The following is a 14,850-nucleotide window of genomic DNA, read 5'->3' on the forward strand; positions in this document are numbered from 1 at the left end:
TGTGATGCTACAGACGAATGTTGAAAATAGGTGACTGATAAGGTAAAGAATGAGGAGATTCAATGCAGAATCGGAGGGAAAAGGAATATTTGAAAGCAGTGGCGAGGAGAAGCGACAGGACGATAGGACGTTTGTTAAGACATCAGGGAATGACTTCCATAAAACTGGAGGGAGCTGTAGAGGGCAAAAAGTGTAGAAGAAGACAGAGAGTGGAATACATCCATCAATAATTGGGGACGTAGGTAGCAAGTGGTACTCTGAGATGAAGAGGTTGACACAGGAGAGGAATTCGTGGCGAGCTGCATCAAGCCAGTCAGAAGACTTATGACTCAAAGAAAAAGTAGGAATGAGAGAGGAGTAAGATTAATTGAGTTATGCAATAAACATCAGTTAGTAATAGCGATTACTCTTTTCACAAAGCACAAGAAGAAGAGGTATGCTTGGAAATGACAGGGAGACACTATAAGATTTCTGTTAGATTACATCATGGTCAGGCAGAGATTCCGAAATCGGATACTGGAATGTAAGGCGTACCCAGGAGCAGACATTGATACAGATCATAATTTACGTGTAGTGCAGAGTAGGCTGAAGTTTAAGAAACTAGTCAGGAAGAATCAGTGCTCAAAGAAGTGGGATATGAAAGTGCTAAGGAATGAAGAGATATGCTTGAAGTTCTCTGAGGCTATAGACACTGCAGTAAGAAATAGCTCAGTAAGGTTTTCAATTGATGAAGCATGGACATCTCTGAAAAGGAAAATCACAAATTTTGGGTAGACAAATATTGGTACCAAGAAGGTAAACGCGAAGAAATCACGGATAAGAGAAGAAATACTTCAGTTGATAGATGAAAGAGTACAAAAATATTCAAGGAAATCCAGGAATACAGAAATACAACTCACTTAGGAAACAAATGAACAGAAAGTGAGCGGAAGCTAAGGGAAAACGGCTCCATGAAAGTGTGAAGAAATTGAAAAAGAAATGATTTTCGGGAGGACACACTCGGCATATAGAAAAGTTAAAACAGGAAGGGTTGTAGCATTAAGAGCGCGATGTGAATTCCACTGTTAAATGCAGAAGAGAGAGCTGGTAGTCGGAAAGAGTACATTGAAAGCCTCTATGAGCGAGAAGACTTGTCTGACAACGCTTTAGAAGTAGAAACAGGAGTCGATATAGAAGCGATAGGGGATCTACTATTACAATCAGAATTTAAAAGAGCTTTCGAACACTTAAGAACAATTGAGGCAAAAGATTACGATAATAGTCCATAAGAATATCTAAAATCATTGTGGGAAGTGGCAACAAAACGAATGTATACGTTGGTGTATAGAATAAATGAGTCTTGCAATGTACCATTTGACTTTCGGAAAAGCATCACCCACACAATTCTGAAGATTGCAAGAGCAAACAAGTGCAAGAATTATCGCACTATCAGCTTAACTGTTCATGTATCCGAGTTGCTGACCAGAATAATATACAGAAGAATGGAAAAGAAAATTGAGGGTGTGTTAGATGACGATCACATTGGCTTCAGGAAAGTTAAAAGTGCCAAAGGTGCGGTTAATAAATAATGGGAGCAAGACTAAAGAAAAATCAAGACACGTTCATAGAATCTTTTGACCTGGAAAAACTGTTCGACAATACCAAATGGTGCAATTTACAAGAAATTCTGAAAAAAGTATGAGTAAGCTATAAGGAAAGACTAGTAGTAGAGTATATGTACAAGAATCAAGAGGGGAAGATAAGAGTGAAAGACCAATCCAGATTAAAAAGGGTGTAAGACAGGGACGTAACCTTTGCCTCTACTGTCCACTCTATACATAAAAAAGCAACGATGTAAATAAAAGAAAGGTTCAATAGTGAAATTAAAATTAAAGATGAAAGGACATGAATGACAAGATTTGCAGATAACGTTGCTATTCTCAGTGAAGAAGAATTACAGGATCTGCTGAATGGAATTAAAGGTCTAATGAGTACAGAATACGGGCTGAGAGCAAATCGAAGTAAGACGAAAGTATTGAGAAGTATCAGAAATGAGGACATCGAGAAACTTAACATGAGGATCGGTGATCACGAAGCAGATGAAATTAAGGATCTCTGCTACCTAGGGAGAAAATAACTCATGACAAACGGAACAAGGAGGACATAAAAATAATCACTGCCAAATACGACATTGTGTTGATTAAACCATCCTGTAGAAGTGGTACGTTGCGTGATGTTGTGGTGATGACTGCAGGGAGAGCAGTGTGCTGGTGGACGATTAGTACACATCGGAGGTGACCAAGAAGCGAGTGCTGGGCGTCATCCAACGCAAGGCGGCCCACCAATGGTTCGGTGGCCTGGTCAGCCCCAGCTGGTGGAACGACCTCTGGCTCACCGAGGGCTTCGTCTCCTACTTCCAGTGGATCGCCGCGGCTCTGGTGAGTTCCGAGCAGTCCTCGCAGCGCACGGCCTCCCACTGGCCACCGAGAGGGAGCCAGCGCCAGTGTAACGTGCGGCCCGTGTTAACAGGTGCAGCCCTCGTGGCAGCTGCGAGAGGCGTTCGTGGTGAACGCTGTGCTGCAGGCCGCCATGCCGGCAGACGGCGCCCCCGGTAGCTACCCCCTCTCCAAGAGCCCCAACATCTCTGCTCAGCGAGTACTTCTACGAAAAAGGTGAGATTCGGTCTAAGCAAGCGACCAACGGAAAACGAATACTGCTACGGCATTAGTAGCGACTACTGGCAACACCAATCAGTCAGCATCACATATCCCATCGTAGTGGTCAGATTGATCAGCTGGGTAGCGCATAGTTTTGTACATTGCGTGATACAGATCATATGTCTTACTTGTACAGTATTACAATCAAGGAGACAGCCTGCTGGTTATGACCAGTGGACCAGGTATTTTGTCTCATGAATACTTGAATGTGGAAAGTAAAGAATAAATTCAATAAAATCGGGAATTAACCGAATCAGTGAAATGACATGGAAGGACTAGGTCCCTCTAACTAACTTCATTAATCCTTGGGCAACAACATTTATTTATATATATTTTTTTATAACAACAGGTCACTTTGAAAAACAGGTAGAGGAATAGAAGATAATTTGCCATTAAAGGCGTTCAAAATGAGACAGCCGGTAAATTCAGTAATAATAGCCTCAAACCAATTCAAGAAATAAGACGTTAACAATAGTGACGTTTTTAAAACGTTTACATAATTTTTTTAAATAAATCAGACAGGTAAAGTAAGTAACACACTTCTAGATAAATTTCTTCACGGGAATTCAAGTCTGAGACATTAAGCGGACCCTCAAAGAATATTAAGAAAGATAGCGTAGGTATTACCCAAAAGGTTTACACCAAAAAAAACACCATGAAACAGAACAAGAATATAGTATGTATTAAACTTTAAAGAGAATATTTCTTGTGTGAAGCCAGGTAACCAAAGACCCCTTGGCCGACAGCAAAATTTTGTTTACAATGTGGTGCCTCACAACCAGGATTGCGACAGATTTAAGGGAAGCATATGAGATGTGGACCCAAACATTTCGCCATTTGTTGTCTCATGTATAATACTATATTACTTAACGACAATAGAATCATTACAATTTTTAAAAATACCTATTAAAAGAATCAGAATCCTCGCAGTCATAGTTTGAATAGACTCAAATCATTAGAAACAAAATTTAACAGTTATACCATTAAGGGCAGAGCTTGAAACCGGAAGTATTTAGATCCCAAACACAAGAAGACGTCACAGCAACTGGGCGTGGCTGCAAGCGAGTTCAACAATCCGTTTTCTCAACCAAATGAATTACAATGCAGCCATTAAATGTACTAACAATTTCCACACTCAGGTAACCGTTACACAGTTGGATAACATTCATCCAAATACAGGAAGGATAAAGAGTCCCGCTACTGGTTGTAGCTGTTGGAATGCCGCTTAGAAATACAAATGTCTCAACAACAAAATTCCTTAAGCAATAAAATACACGTTCTCTCAAAACAGACAAACTGTGTTCAAAATGTATGTGAATTCCTAAGGGACCAAACTGCTGAGGTCATCGGTCTCTAGACTTACACACTACTTAAACTAACATAAAGTAGCTTAAGCTAGCAACAGCACACACATCAATGCCCAAGGGAGGACTCGAAACTCTGGCGGACAAACTGGAAAGGTAAAAAACTTAATTATAGATTCCAACTGGCACACTGCAATCGAACAATGAAAATGACCTTTAATAAATAGAAAATTGCACAAAATTCAAGATAAGTTGAGAGTAAATGCAACTGAAATGTACTTCTAGCTGGTACAATGAAGCAGAAACGGAGACAACCCTTAATAAGTACACAATTGACCCAAATTTAATATGTACTTCCAACAGATAAAAACAAGTAGAGACGTTGACAATAACCTTTACCAAATGTACAGTTAGCAAAAATTCAAAGAGGCTGACAACTATGGTATATGGATGTCACAGCCAAAACCAATAAGGAACGAGCAGCCATTTTCACAATAAGTGCAGTTAACTAATGACTGTGGACCAATGTAAGATCAGACAGTTGATACTGATAAGTAACAGGTCTGAAAAGTAAAGCACTGAGAAGCAGTAATAAGAGTGCAAGGTTTAAATGGGTAATTATAGAGGTATAATGTCTTTATGGGTATATGGACAATGGTGCTTCTTTTTGAAATTATATGCATTTGAAGTTGCAGGTAAATAATATCAGAACAGGTAATATTTCATTCATTGAAGTAATTGAGATTCATGGTTCAAACGGCTCTGAGCACTATGGGACTTAACATTTGAGGTCATCAGTCCCCTAGACTTAGAACTACTTAAACCTAACTAACCTAAGGACATCTCACATATCCATGCCCAAGGCAGGATTCGAACCTGGGACCGTAGCAGCAGCGCGGTTCCAGACTGAAGCGCCTAGAACCGCTCGGCCACAGCTGCCGGCCTAAGAAAATGCACCTAGAGTTCACTATAAGCTTTTTTCATTGACAACTGTCACTACTTCGACTAAAAAACGATGGTTGTTAAGTGTTTCATTTCAGAAGATCAAATATTAGTCACATACTCCTGTGAGAGAGTACTACGCCCTCTGGACCTAGATAACGTGACCTCACACTCCAGTCATCCGTTATTATCTCTCCAGTGAAGTAAGGTCGAAATGTAAGGTAGACGCAGCTTTGACATTTCTGATCCGTTAAATTTCTCTTAATTTGTATCTCTGTTGCAGGTGCATCGATTGTCTGGATGATAGAGAATATAATGGGATCAGAACCATTGTACAGAGCCCTCAACAAGTACCTCACACAGAAGTAAGTATTATTTGTCAGAATTCATAAGATAACCTTTTACTTGCAGACTCTATTAAATAAAGCTTTTAACTGTTAATGTTTACTTTCTGCCAATCATTCACTCAAATTTTCTGTTCAGTAGATATATCTGGAATAACAATAGGCAGAAATATCCTATTTGGATAGCCTCTTCTAAAAAATTACATCACAGTTCAGTTTGCTGGTTACTAGAGTTCTTTATGCTTGAATATGTGGGCATATTTGTTAAAATGTAAAACACGGTTCGTAGGTATGTGCAAGCCACTGCTCAGAATTAATGGAGTAGTGGATATTTGGTCCCAGTACTTCACTTCTGCGCAGTAGACCTTGAATTTTATTATCAATGAATAGACATGATGCTGTTCCGTATTGTCAAAAATTCAATAAATAATATTGATAGAGGTCGTCTATCTCACAATACTGGGACATTGCTCAATTTACTTGCTGGTAAGACAAGGAGAATTAACTCAGATGGAGTGGCCATTTCAGTTTAGTGTTAAAACATACTTAAATAAATATATATTAGCTTTATTTTATAGTCTGTAGATGACATAACTAATCATTTTCCCATAGTATATACATGGACGTATGGGAGGATCTGTTCTTGTCAGCCCTGGACTCAGAGTCACCTGCATCTTCCCTGCCAGAAGGTGGCTCCCTGTCCTCTGTGGTGCAGCCGTGGCTACAGCAGAGCGGCTTCCCACTCATCTCTGTCTCCAGAAACTACTCCGACGGGTCAGCTGTCATATCACAGGTGCTTTGACTTTCCCACCTCCTACAGAGGTCTACTCAGCTGTCTCTGTGGTGGTCCATTGCAGCCCTAATGTCACCTCCCATGTGATTTTGCAGGCACCGTACCTGTCACAAGTGGACGCCGTGTGGCCAGTGCCCATCAGATACACATCCCGCTCTGAGGCGAACTACTCGGCGACTGCTCCACGGCTCTGGCTGCTGGATTCTGAGCTGCTAGTGCCCGCTGTGGCAAAGCCAGATGACTGGCTACTTCTCAACATGAATGTGACTGGTGAGTGTCTTGTACTTTCACCTCTTTACTACATTGATACTGTTTATGCAATTTGGTAACTTTTGTCTGCATTATCTCAAGATTTCAGTCTGCATATTACATTGACAACTACATTGGTTGGTTATAAAGAGTACACATTGCTGTCATTAATTTCGGCCATTAGTCTCATGAATTGTGATGAATCTATTCGTCATGTCCTCTGCTGTAGTTATAGTTCCGATGCTACATATCTCACTCCCCAGAAATGCTATTGCGAAGGTTTTTCCAGACAGGTCCTCCGACAATTGTACATGGAAGCTACAGAATCTGTTCACTGAAATATTGTCCACCCTGTTGTTTGATTTCACTTGTGTTCTTATACTGCATATGCAGTAGAATCTGTACCATATTATATTATTTTCAGACTCATACTTAATTTCTGGTAGTTTTAATTTCACACAACTGTGTTGAGAAATATTTTTCTCATAAAAATTATTTTTAGTGTAGGTGTATTGGTGTTCTGTCACAGTGAAAGAGTTTTAGGAAGTCAATCCCTTCAGCTTTTATACACTCTTCTTGGAAATTTAATCAGTGTGATCATAAATCTGTATTGGGAAGCAAACTGCTGTGGATATTGTCCATCTTATCTGCTCAAGACGATATTACTGAAGGTGAGAGGGAAATAAGCCAACTCTGTGAAGAAACTTTTTCATCTCCATTATTTGCAACATTACATGAAGCACACTGCAGATAATGTACTGAAAGTCTTGCTCTACAGTGATCATGTCATGATCGTTGATTCTACTACAGGCTGAATGACAGAACAAATCCAAATACGATCAACACACATTAGATATTATGATAGGTTCTCAGGGAGGATCACAAGTGAGCGATAAGGTTATGGCTGAAGGATAAGTGGGAACAGGGGCGTGGATGACACTTATCAAATATAAACACCATTTGAAAAAGTAGTCTGGCCTAGGAGACTTCAGTCTTATACTGTGCAACACTGCATCTAGCCTTGGTAATGGCCACTGTTCGGCGAGGAAGGAAGCCCACAAACTTCTTCAGCTATAGCACATCCAAATGAAACCACTTATTGATAAATACATTTCACAGCTTTATCAAACTGTGGGGTTATTGATCATTGCATTTCACCTACTGTTCCAGAGATGTCAGGTATTTTGTATAGAATTAAAATCGGATGATCTGGAAGGCCAGATAATAAGCCTAAATTTCTGTCAAACCAGCAATGTCTGTTGTAGCCCTGTTGCAGTTGTAATATCATAAGATAGCACTTTCCACAATGCCCTTATATTTGTGAATGTGGTTTGGTAAGTGAGGTAAATTTCAATGAAAAAAATGGAACATTTTGGTTGCGCCTTCGTGGTTGGTGAGCTTGATTATTCCAAGGACCATATGAAGAATTTCAACAATGTACAACATACAGTGCATAGTTGACTGCCAGTGTTCTACTGTGATTCAATTTGCGTAAAAGAGTGCTTTGCTAAACATTTTCTCTTGAAGTGTTGGATTCTGCACAAATCGAAAAACAGAATTGGATAAATTTCACGAGGATTCTGCACCATCACTGACGAAAATTTACTTTTGAATTAATGAATTTAAACGTGGTCGGACAAGCACCAAAGACGAACGCTCTCCTGCTGTCCAAAGGAAACAATTGTCGAAATCCATAATATGGTAATGTAAGACAGCCGAATAAAATTTCATCAGAGTGCTGGGACTGCAGGCTTCTCAAATGGGAGAGAGCATAGCATCTTGCACAGAGAATTGGCTGTGAAGAAGCTGTGTACAAGGTGGGCGCTCCGATTGCTCACAGTCGCCCAAAAGCGCAACTGGCACAACATTTAAACACAATGTATGGTGCTGCTAATCACATCCGCAAGACATTTTGCACCTATCTGTGACTGTTGATGAAACCTGAATCCATCCTTACACACCAGAGTCAAAACAGCTGTGAAAACAATGGATAAAGGCTCGTGAAAGTGCGGCAAAGAAAGCACACACCATTTTATCAACTCATAAGATCATGTAATGATTTTTGGGGATTCTCAAGGAATAACCCACGTTGATTACTCAGAAAAAGACAGAGCCATAACTGGATACGATTATGATTCATTGTTGGATTGTTTGAAAATTACGTTGGCTGAAGAAAGACCATTATTGGCACACAAATAACTGCTCTTTCACCAGCCTAATGCATCTTCCCACACATTAGCAATAGCAATGGTGAAATTGCTTGTCATTGGCTTTGTATTAGGTACTCCAACCTGAACAAAAATCTCTGGACACCAATCCTCATTGGACCATCAGCGGCCTCGACTCCTTGCATCATTTGAAGAAGAAGAAAATTCTCGACATGATTGATCATATAACACGCCTACAAAGCAACAACAAAAAAAGAATTAAAGTAAGAGAAAACAACAACATAAGACTAGAACAACAACAACTACTACTACTGTTATTAATAATTGTACATAAAAAGTATGCATACATAATACTACCGTTTTTCGACAGCAGGTGACTGCCCTTGCGTGTTGGAGTCCACTGTGTGCAGGCTACTACCGGGTGAACTACGGCGAGCAGAACTGGGCGCTGCTGACAGCGCAGCTGCTGCAGAACCCTTTCTGGTGCCGGCGGTGGTGCGCGCACAGCTGCTGGACGACGCAGCCAGTCTGGCAGGGGCGGGCCAGGTGCTGCCCGCTCCCACGGCCCTGCAGCTCGCCTCCTACCCGCGGCTCGAGTACGGCTACATCCCGTGGAGGGCCGTCCCTGGCGTCTTGCGGAACCTCGAACTTCTTGTCGATGAAGGCGCGGCGGAGGACTTCAGGGTGAGGCCTCGCAACATCACATCACTAGCAATCGATATATTCTCTCTGGACTTACTGGTCTGTCATTAAGTCTGGTTTCAGCAAATAGTTTCTGTTCACATTGCAGTTAATGTTTCCTGTATGTGGTTTTCCAAGCACAACAACACTCTCCACTATCCATGATCCAGCACATGGCGATCCTGCTGCGCTACCAAGAGCAACCCGGAGAAGACCACACGACCCGCATTCTACGGGCCATCATTGTCAGCATCGCCTGCAACTATGGTGAACCGTCGTGTCTCAGTTCCATGTATGAGCAGTTGCAACACTTCATTGCTGCCCCTGGCAACTCCAGTAACCAGTGTGTGACCTGCTCAAAGTGCTTTGTCCTTTGTGTCATGGAGTGCAGAGAATCTTGGCTAGTGCCTGAACTAATCCCATGCTAGAGAACTGTCTCAACAAACTACAGTTTCTACCTGAAAAATTCAATGTAGCTTTTGAACTACACATGATTTAAAAAATTGTTTCTGAAGTAGAATGAAAGAAATTGATAGTCTGTGAAACTGTCACCTACATTTGGCTACAGTAAAGGAAGCATAATTTTATATGCTCTGTTTCATTTCGAAATCCATTCTTCCAATACATCCATCATCAGTTACGTAATAAGGCAACCTTTTTCAGTCAGACAATATGCACTTCAAAAAGATCTCCATTACTTTGTAGCCTTAAACACTAATACGAATTTTTAGCTTTCTCTAAATCAGAAATACGTTCCTACATCTGTTGTCCTAAACATTTCTTGTAGTAACTGTAATACCAATAAATAACCAATATTATAACCCACAAGTACGCAAGTACACCCATCAGATGTCACTTACTCATCAATGAAAAGTGGTATTTACCTTTCAATACATACCTGCATTTCATAAGGTTCCTTAAGTTTACTTTATTGCATAACAGAAGGAACCAGCTGTGAGTGATATCATATGCATCAAGTTACCTCTACCCACACGTCACTGGAGTATCGTTTATACGCCACTGGATAGAGCTTCAATCGTAGTATAGGTACAGGACCAGCTTACATGTAATTATATGAATGTGTGGTGTCAGTTCTTTCTGACATGTCTGTAAGGACAGATACCACACATTCATATAATTTGATAGGCCTAGCTGGGCAAAGAATTCACCTTCTTAGTGCAGATGCACAAACACGTCCAACCTCTTGTGTGAGAATATCGGGAAAGCGAATATGAAGGAATTGGACAGGGGCACCGGATAGGTGGTGCTCTATGGGAGCGTGGATAGGCCGTGAAGCGAGCCGAGATAGTCCATGCAGTGGCTACAACACTGTGTCCCGGATCGCTCAGTGGTTACCCCACCTGCCTAGTAAGCAGGAGATCCCGGGTTCGAATCCTGGACCAGTACGCGTTTTCACTCCTCGTCACCGATCCTGCGTAATGTCCCAGTGCAGATGACAACAATGATCCCTCCCCTTCCTTTCCTTTTTCCTCTCCCCACCTTCAATTTGTATGAAGGCCTTCAGCAACAATTATATACGGAATGTTCAATAGGTAATGCAACACATTCTTTCGGTTTTATGCAGTATTCAAATACATCATATCATTCTCCATGTTTTTGTTAGAAAACCCTATTTTTCTCTATTTTCTCTATTCCATGCGACAGCCTTAAGCCACCATACTGAGGGGGGGGGGGGGGGGGGAGCAGTATGCCCACATGGTACCACTCTACTGGTTGGCATCAGAGCAACATCTTGCTGCATCAGTAACCTCCCCATCATCCACTTATGTCTTTCTGTGTAGTGCATCTTTCATTAGGCCAAACAAATGGAAGTCAGAAAATGTGTAATCCAGGCTGTATGGAGGACGGAAGAACAGTCCAATGAAGTTTTGTGAGCTCCTCTAGGGTGCAAAGCTTTGTGGGAGGCCTTACATTGTCACGGTGTCTCATTGTGATCCATCAATCACCTCCAATGAGAGTGTCTGCCCGTTCTGACGATACTGGAGCCACAGCTGTGTACATCCAGCTGACATGCGGCTGATTGGACAGGTTGACGCGACTTGTTGCAATGACGATAGACTTCTCATCGTTTGCTTGTTTCCAGGTGCATATGAACATCTACAATGCTATGGTTTATCACCAGCACAAACGTAATGACAGCTTCCTGCTGTTAGAGAGGCCACTTTGAAGGCTACGTATATCGACACGACCTGTCGAAATTTCGTGAGACAATAGGGGCTGAAGTGGGAATATCCCACGATGCCCCACTACAAATCCCGCATTTCTTCTGTGATGTCTAGGAAGCGTGTTTACTGGATTCGCTAGATAAGCATTCAAACAAATCATGTTAACGAGTTTTATTACAAAATGAATACATACAACACATATGCGATTATATAGATTTGTCCCAAGCAAAGGGCGACATACGAAATAATAAATCTTCTTCACTATACACAGCTCCAAGTCTGTGCTACATAGAGAGTACCAGCGAACTGAATAGACACTGCTACTGTTGAACTGGCTGTCACCAGTCGGTCGAGGCGCTTATGTCCTCTTCATACAGGGGCCGCTGGTGTTGCGTTGTCGTCCTGGAGGGAAGTCGGTCAGCGTGCGATTGCCTTACTTCTTCTCACAGACATCTCTTCTCTATCGTTCCCGGCTGGGTGCCGACACTTGACTTTACGCTGTAACATCTTGATCTGAAATTGCCCGAGAAAAAAATTGTGCTGAATTAGTTATTGAATTTTCCTAGTACATTCCAATATTATGTGCTACACCACGCCTCCAACATGAGTATAGAAATCCGTTCTTCCATGTAAGACTTTCCAGTTACACCATCGTAACACATACCACAGATTACAGATTTACTGAACATTCTATGTTATCATCGAAAAAAGACGATCCTTATTAGAATCTGAGCCATGCTGCGCCAAGAAGTTCAAGTTGTATTTTCAACTGCCTTACTTTTTTGCAGGGTGGGACCAGACTTGAAACGTGTCGTCTACTGCTACGGTGCACAGCGAGGTGGGGAAAACGCGTACAATTTCCTCATGGATCTGTACCAAACAACCGAAATCGTCTCTGAGCTAAACGACATCGTGCTGGGGGTCACCTGCTTACAGGTAGTGGATGGGCTACGGTAGGTACAATGTCACAACATTGTCTATATGATGATGGGTGCTACTGATTTATCTTTCAACCCAGTTCCAGAAATATGCACTGTAAGTTAAAATGGCGCATATGCAATGGACTCAGAAAGCTTCTTGTACTTCACTTGGTCTTAAAACATTCAGTGCATGAATTTTTTCGAAATTACGATTTGATTTTGGATTATCTGTTTTAATGCCGTTTCTCATTTCAGGACTTTACTTGAAGTGTCACAGACTGTAAGCCTGTAAGTAATAGAGTGTCCTCAAATGTGAGACTGAGTGTAAAGCACCTCCTTTGTGCAGCCTGCTGGAGCTGACCGCCACTGGAGCCAAAGGCGGCTTCCGGAGAGAGCACCTCCAGTGGCTGCTGGAGGGACTGCTGCAGCGCCGACATACCCTTCCATCCGCTCTCCAGTTCCTCAGCCGCGGCGTAAACCTTCTCTCCAGGTGGGTACAGCCACCTTCTCCCTCAGCAGGCTCTCTGCGGCTCTCTCCAGAGAGCGCTGCAACACAATAACAAAAAAATACTGATGAGTAATGGTAATGTAAGATGAACTTTGATGGTCAAACATGGAACGTGCACTTGTCTTGACAGAGCAGGTAATCTAATTAAAGCTCGTTATTAGATCATCTGCTTGTATCTTTTCCGTCTGTATGGTTCAACGTAGAATGCTTTCCAAGTTCTCCAACATCCAGGAACATCGAGACACATCCAGAGACATCCCCAACGAACATTCCCAGTTTCCCTCGGTTGTACATTAGCATTCAAGTTTTGATCCATCCATGGCACTATAGACGAATATTGTTTCACCTAAACGACAGTGTACATCTGTTCCTGTGATTCCTCCAACAAAATCCCAATATATTCCAACAGAGACGTTAATAGATGTATCGAGAGGTTTATACCGACGTGACACTAAACTCCAAAATTTTGTCCTGCTCGACCCCTGTCTGACGTCACTGCTGTGTGTCTGCAGGCCAGATGAGAAGCAGGCAGCCAGGAAGTTGCTGAGGCTGGCCACACTGGAGATGCGCGACGAGCAGATGCTGGACAAGGTGAGCGGCGGGAGGGGGCTGTGCTGCTCATGCACCCACTTATGTTTGGGAGAGAGAGAATATGGGAGCAATAGTTGACAATAGCATCACTAATGCCACATACTCACACACACACACACACACACACACACACACACACACACACACACACACACACACACACACACAAAGTGGGGAGCAGAGAGTGAAAGACAAACAAATTATTGCTCCTATAAGGGTCAGAAACATTAAACTAGAGACTTTTATGGAACGATCAGTGCTGTTTATGCTGCAGATAACACATTAAAGGGGATCATTGCATTTCGACCCAGTATAATAATATAAAAATATAGTTGCAGTAGTCTAAATGCTAGTTAGTTTCAAGACATAATCATGGATTTCTATAAACATGCATCATACTGATATATATTTTGATAGTTTCGTTAGTTCATTACATGTTCATGAGTGTGAATAAATTTAACTCTACAGGATACAAAAGTCATAGCACTGGGTGAGGGGGGGATTACACTGGTTTGTGATATTATTACTTTTATTTAATGAGATTTAGATTCAATATTTATATGTCATGTAGCATACCATCAGTATTGATGATGATGATGATGAGTCCCATACTCCGTTTACCGAGCGTAGGGGAGCGACGCGGGAGACCCGCGCCGCCATACTAGGCAAGGTCCTAGTGAAGGTGGTTTGCCATTGCCTTCCTCCGACCGTAATGGGGATGATTGATGATGATGATGAAGACGACACAAACACCCAGTCATCACGAGGCAGGTGAAAAATCCCTGACCCCGCCGGGAATCGAACCCGGGACCCCGTGCTCGGGAAGCGAGAACGCTACCGCGAGACCACGAGCTGCGGACACCATCAGTATTATGCAGAAATAAATGCAGTCATTTAGACATGGACATCATATAATCGTTTATTGAGATAAAGTATTTCATCCCCTCCCTTTTCCGTTGTACTCTTGCCGCACAGAGCTTTCACCCTGTCCTCGTGACCTTCGTCAGGTGCTGCAGGCAGCCGTCGCTCTGGAGGACGAGTCGCTGGTCGCATTCGCAAAGTGGCGCCGTGACGTCATCGCCAATAGAGCAGCCGCATGCCGCGCTGCAGCTCGCTGGCTCACACGAAAATCATGGCACCTCTGAAATTGGGGATCGTCTGAGTCCCTGTGTTCAGAAGTACACACAGTGACCAGGCTGGCAAACTAGCAGCAAAAAAATGTAACGAAATTTACATAATAATATGCTATCAAAATCTGGTTGAAATTTCTTCTGTGTATTTCCCTTCATAATTTACATAACTAAGTATGTGGTGATTACTCGATATATTAAGAAAACCGACTACCAACATATATTGTGGTAATAATCTCTACAAATAAAAGGCAATAACCTGACTAACTGACTGACTTATCATCGCTCAGCCAACCCCTAAGGATAGAAACTTGTCCGCAACTCGTGGTCGTGCGGTG

General features: G+C 42.1%; 1 protein-coding gene across 1 annotated transcript in view; it reads left to right on the top strand.

Annotated features, from left to right (window-relative positions):
• Nucleotides 1–14,527, top strand: part of LOC126355663 (aminopeptidase N-like) — a 31,657-nt gene extending 17,130 nt beyond the window's left edge. Inside the window, exons 6-18 of the mRNA XM_050006027.1 lie at nucleotides 2,262–2,417; nucleotides 2,509–2,651; nucleotides 2,811–2,878; nucleotides 5,226–5,307; nucleotides 5,899–6,079; nucleotides 6,175–6,349; nucleotides 8,867–9,180; nucleotides 9,348–9,520; nucleotides 12,152–12,316; nucleotides 12,539–12,571; nucleotides 12,630–12,773; nucleotides 13,304–13,382; nucleotides 14,390–14,527. Of these exons, the coding sequence (XP_049861984.1) occupies nucleotides 2,262–2,417; nucleotides 2,509–2,651; nucleotides 2,811–2,878; nucleotides 5,226–5,307; nucleotides 5,899–6,079; nucleotides 6,175–6,349; nucleotides 8,867–9,180; nucleotides 9,348–9,520; nucleotides 12,152–12,316; nucleotides 12,539–12,571; nucleotides 12,630–12,773; nucleotides 13,304–13,382; nucleotides 14,390–14,527 (1,851 nt within the window). The remainder of the gene's footprint in view (nucleotides 1–2,261; nucleotides 2,418–2,508; nucleotides 2,652–2,810; nucleotides 2,879–5,225; nucleotides 5,308–5,898; nucleotides 6,080–6,174; nucleotides 6,350–8,866; nucleotides 9,181–9,347; nucleotides 9,521–12,151; nucleotides 12,317–12,538; nucleotides 12,572–12,629; nucleotides 12,774–13,303; nucleotides 13,383–14,389) is intronic.
• The last annotated feature ends 323 nt before the right edge of the window (nucleotides 14,528–14,850 follow it).

This window comes from Schistocerca gregaria, chromosome 3, assembly GCF_023897955.1.
Source record: "Schistocerca gregaria isolate iqSchGreg1 chromosome 3, iqSchGreg1.2, whole genome shotgun sequence".
Taxonomy (NCBI): Eukaryota; Metazoa; Arthropoda; class Insecta; order Orthoptera; family Acrididae; genus Schistocerca; species Schistocerca gregaria.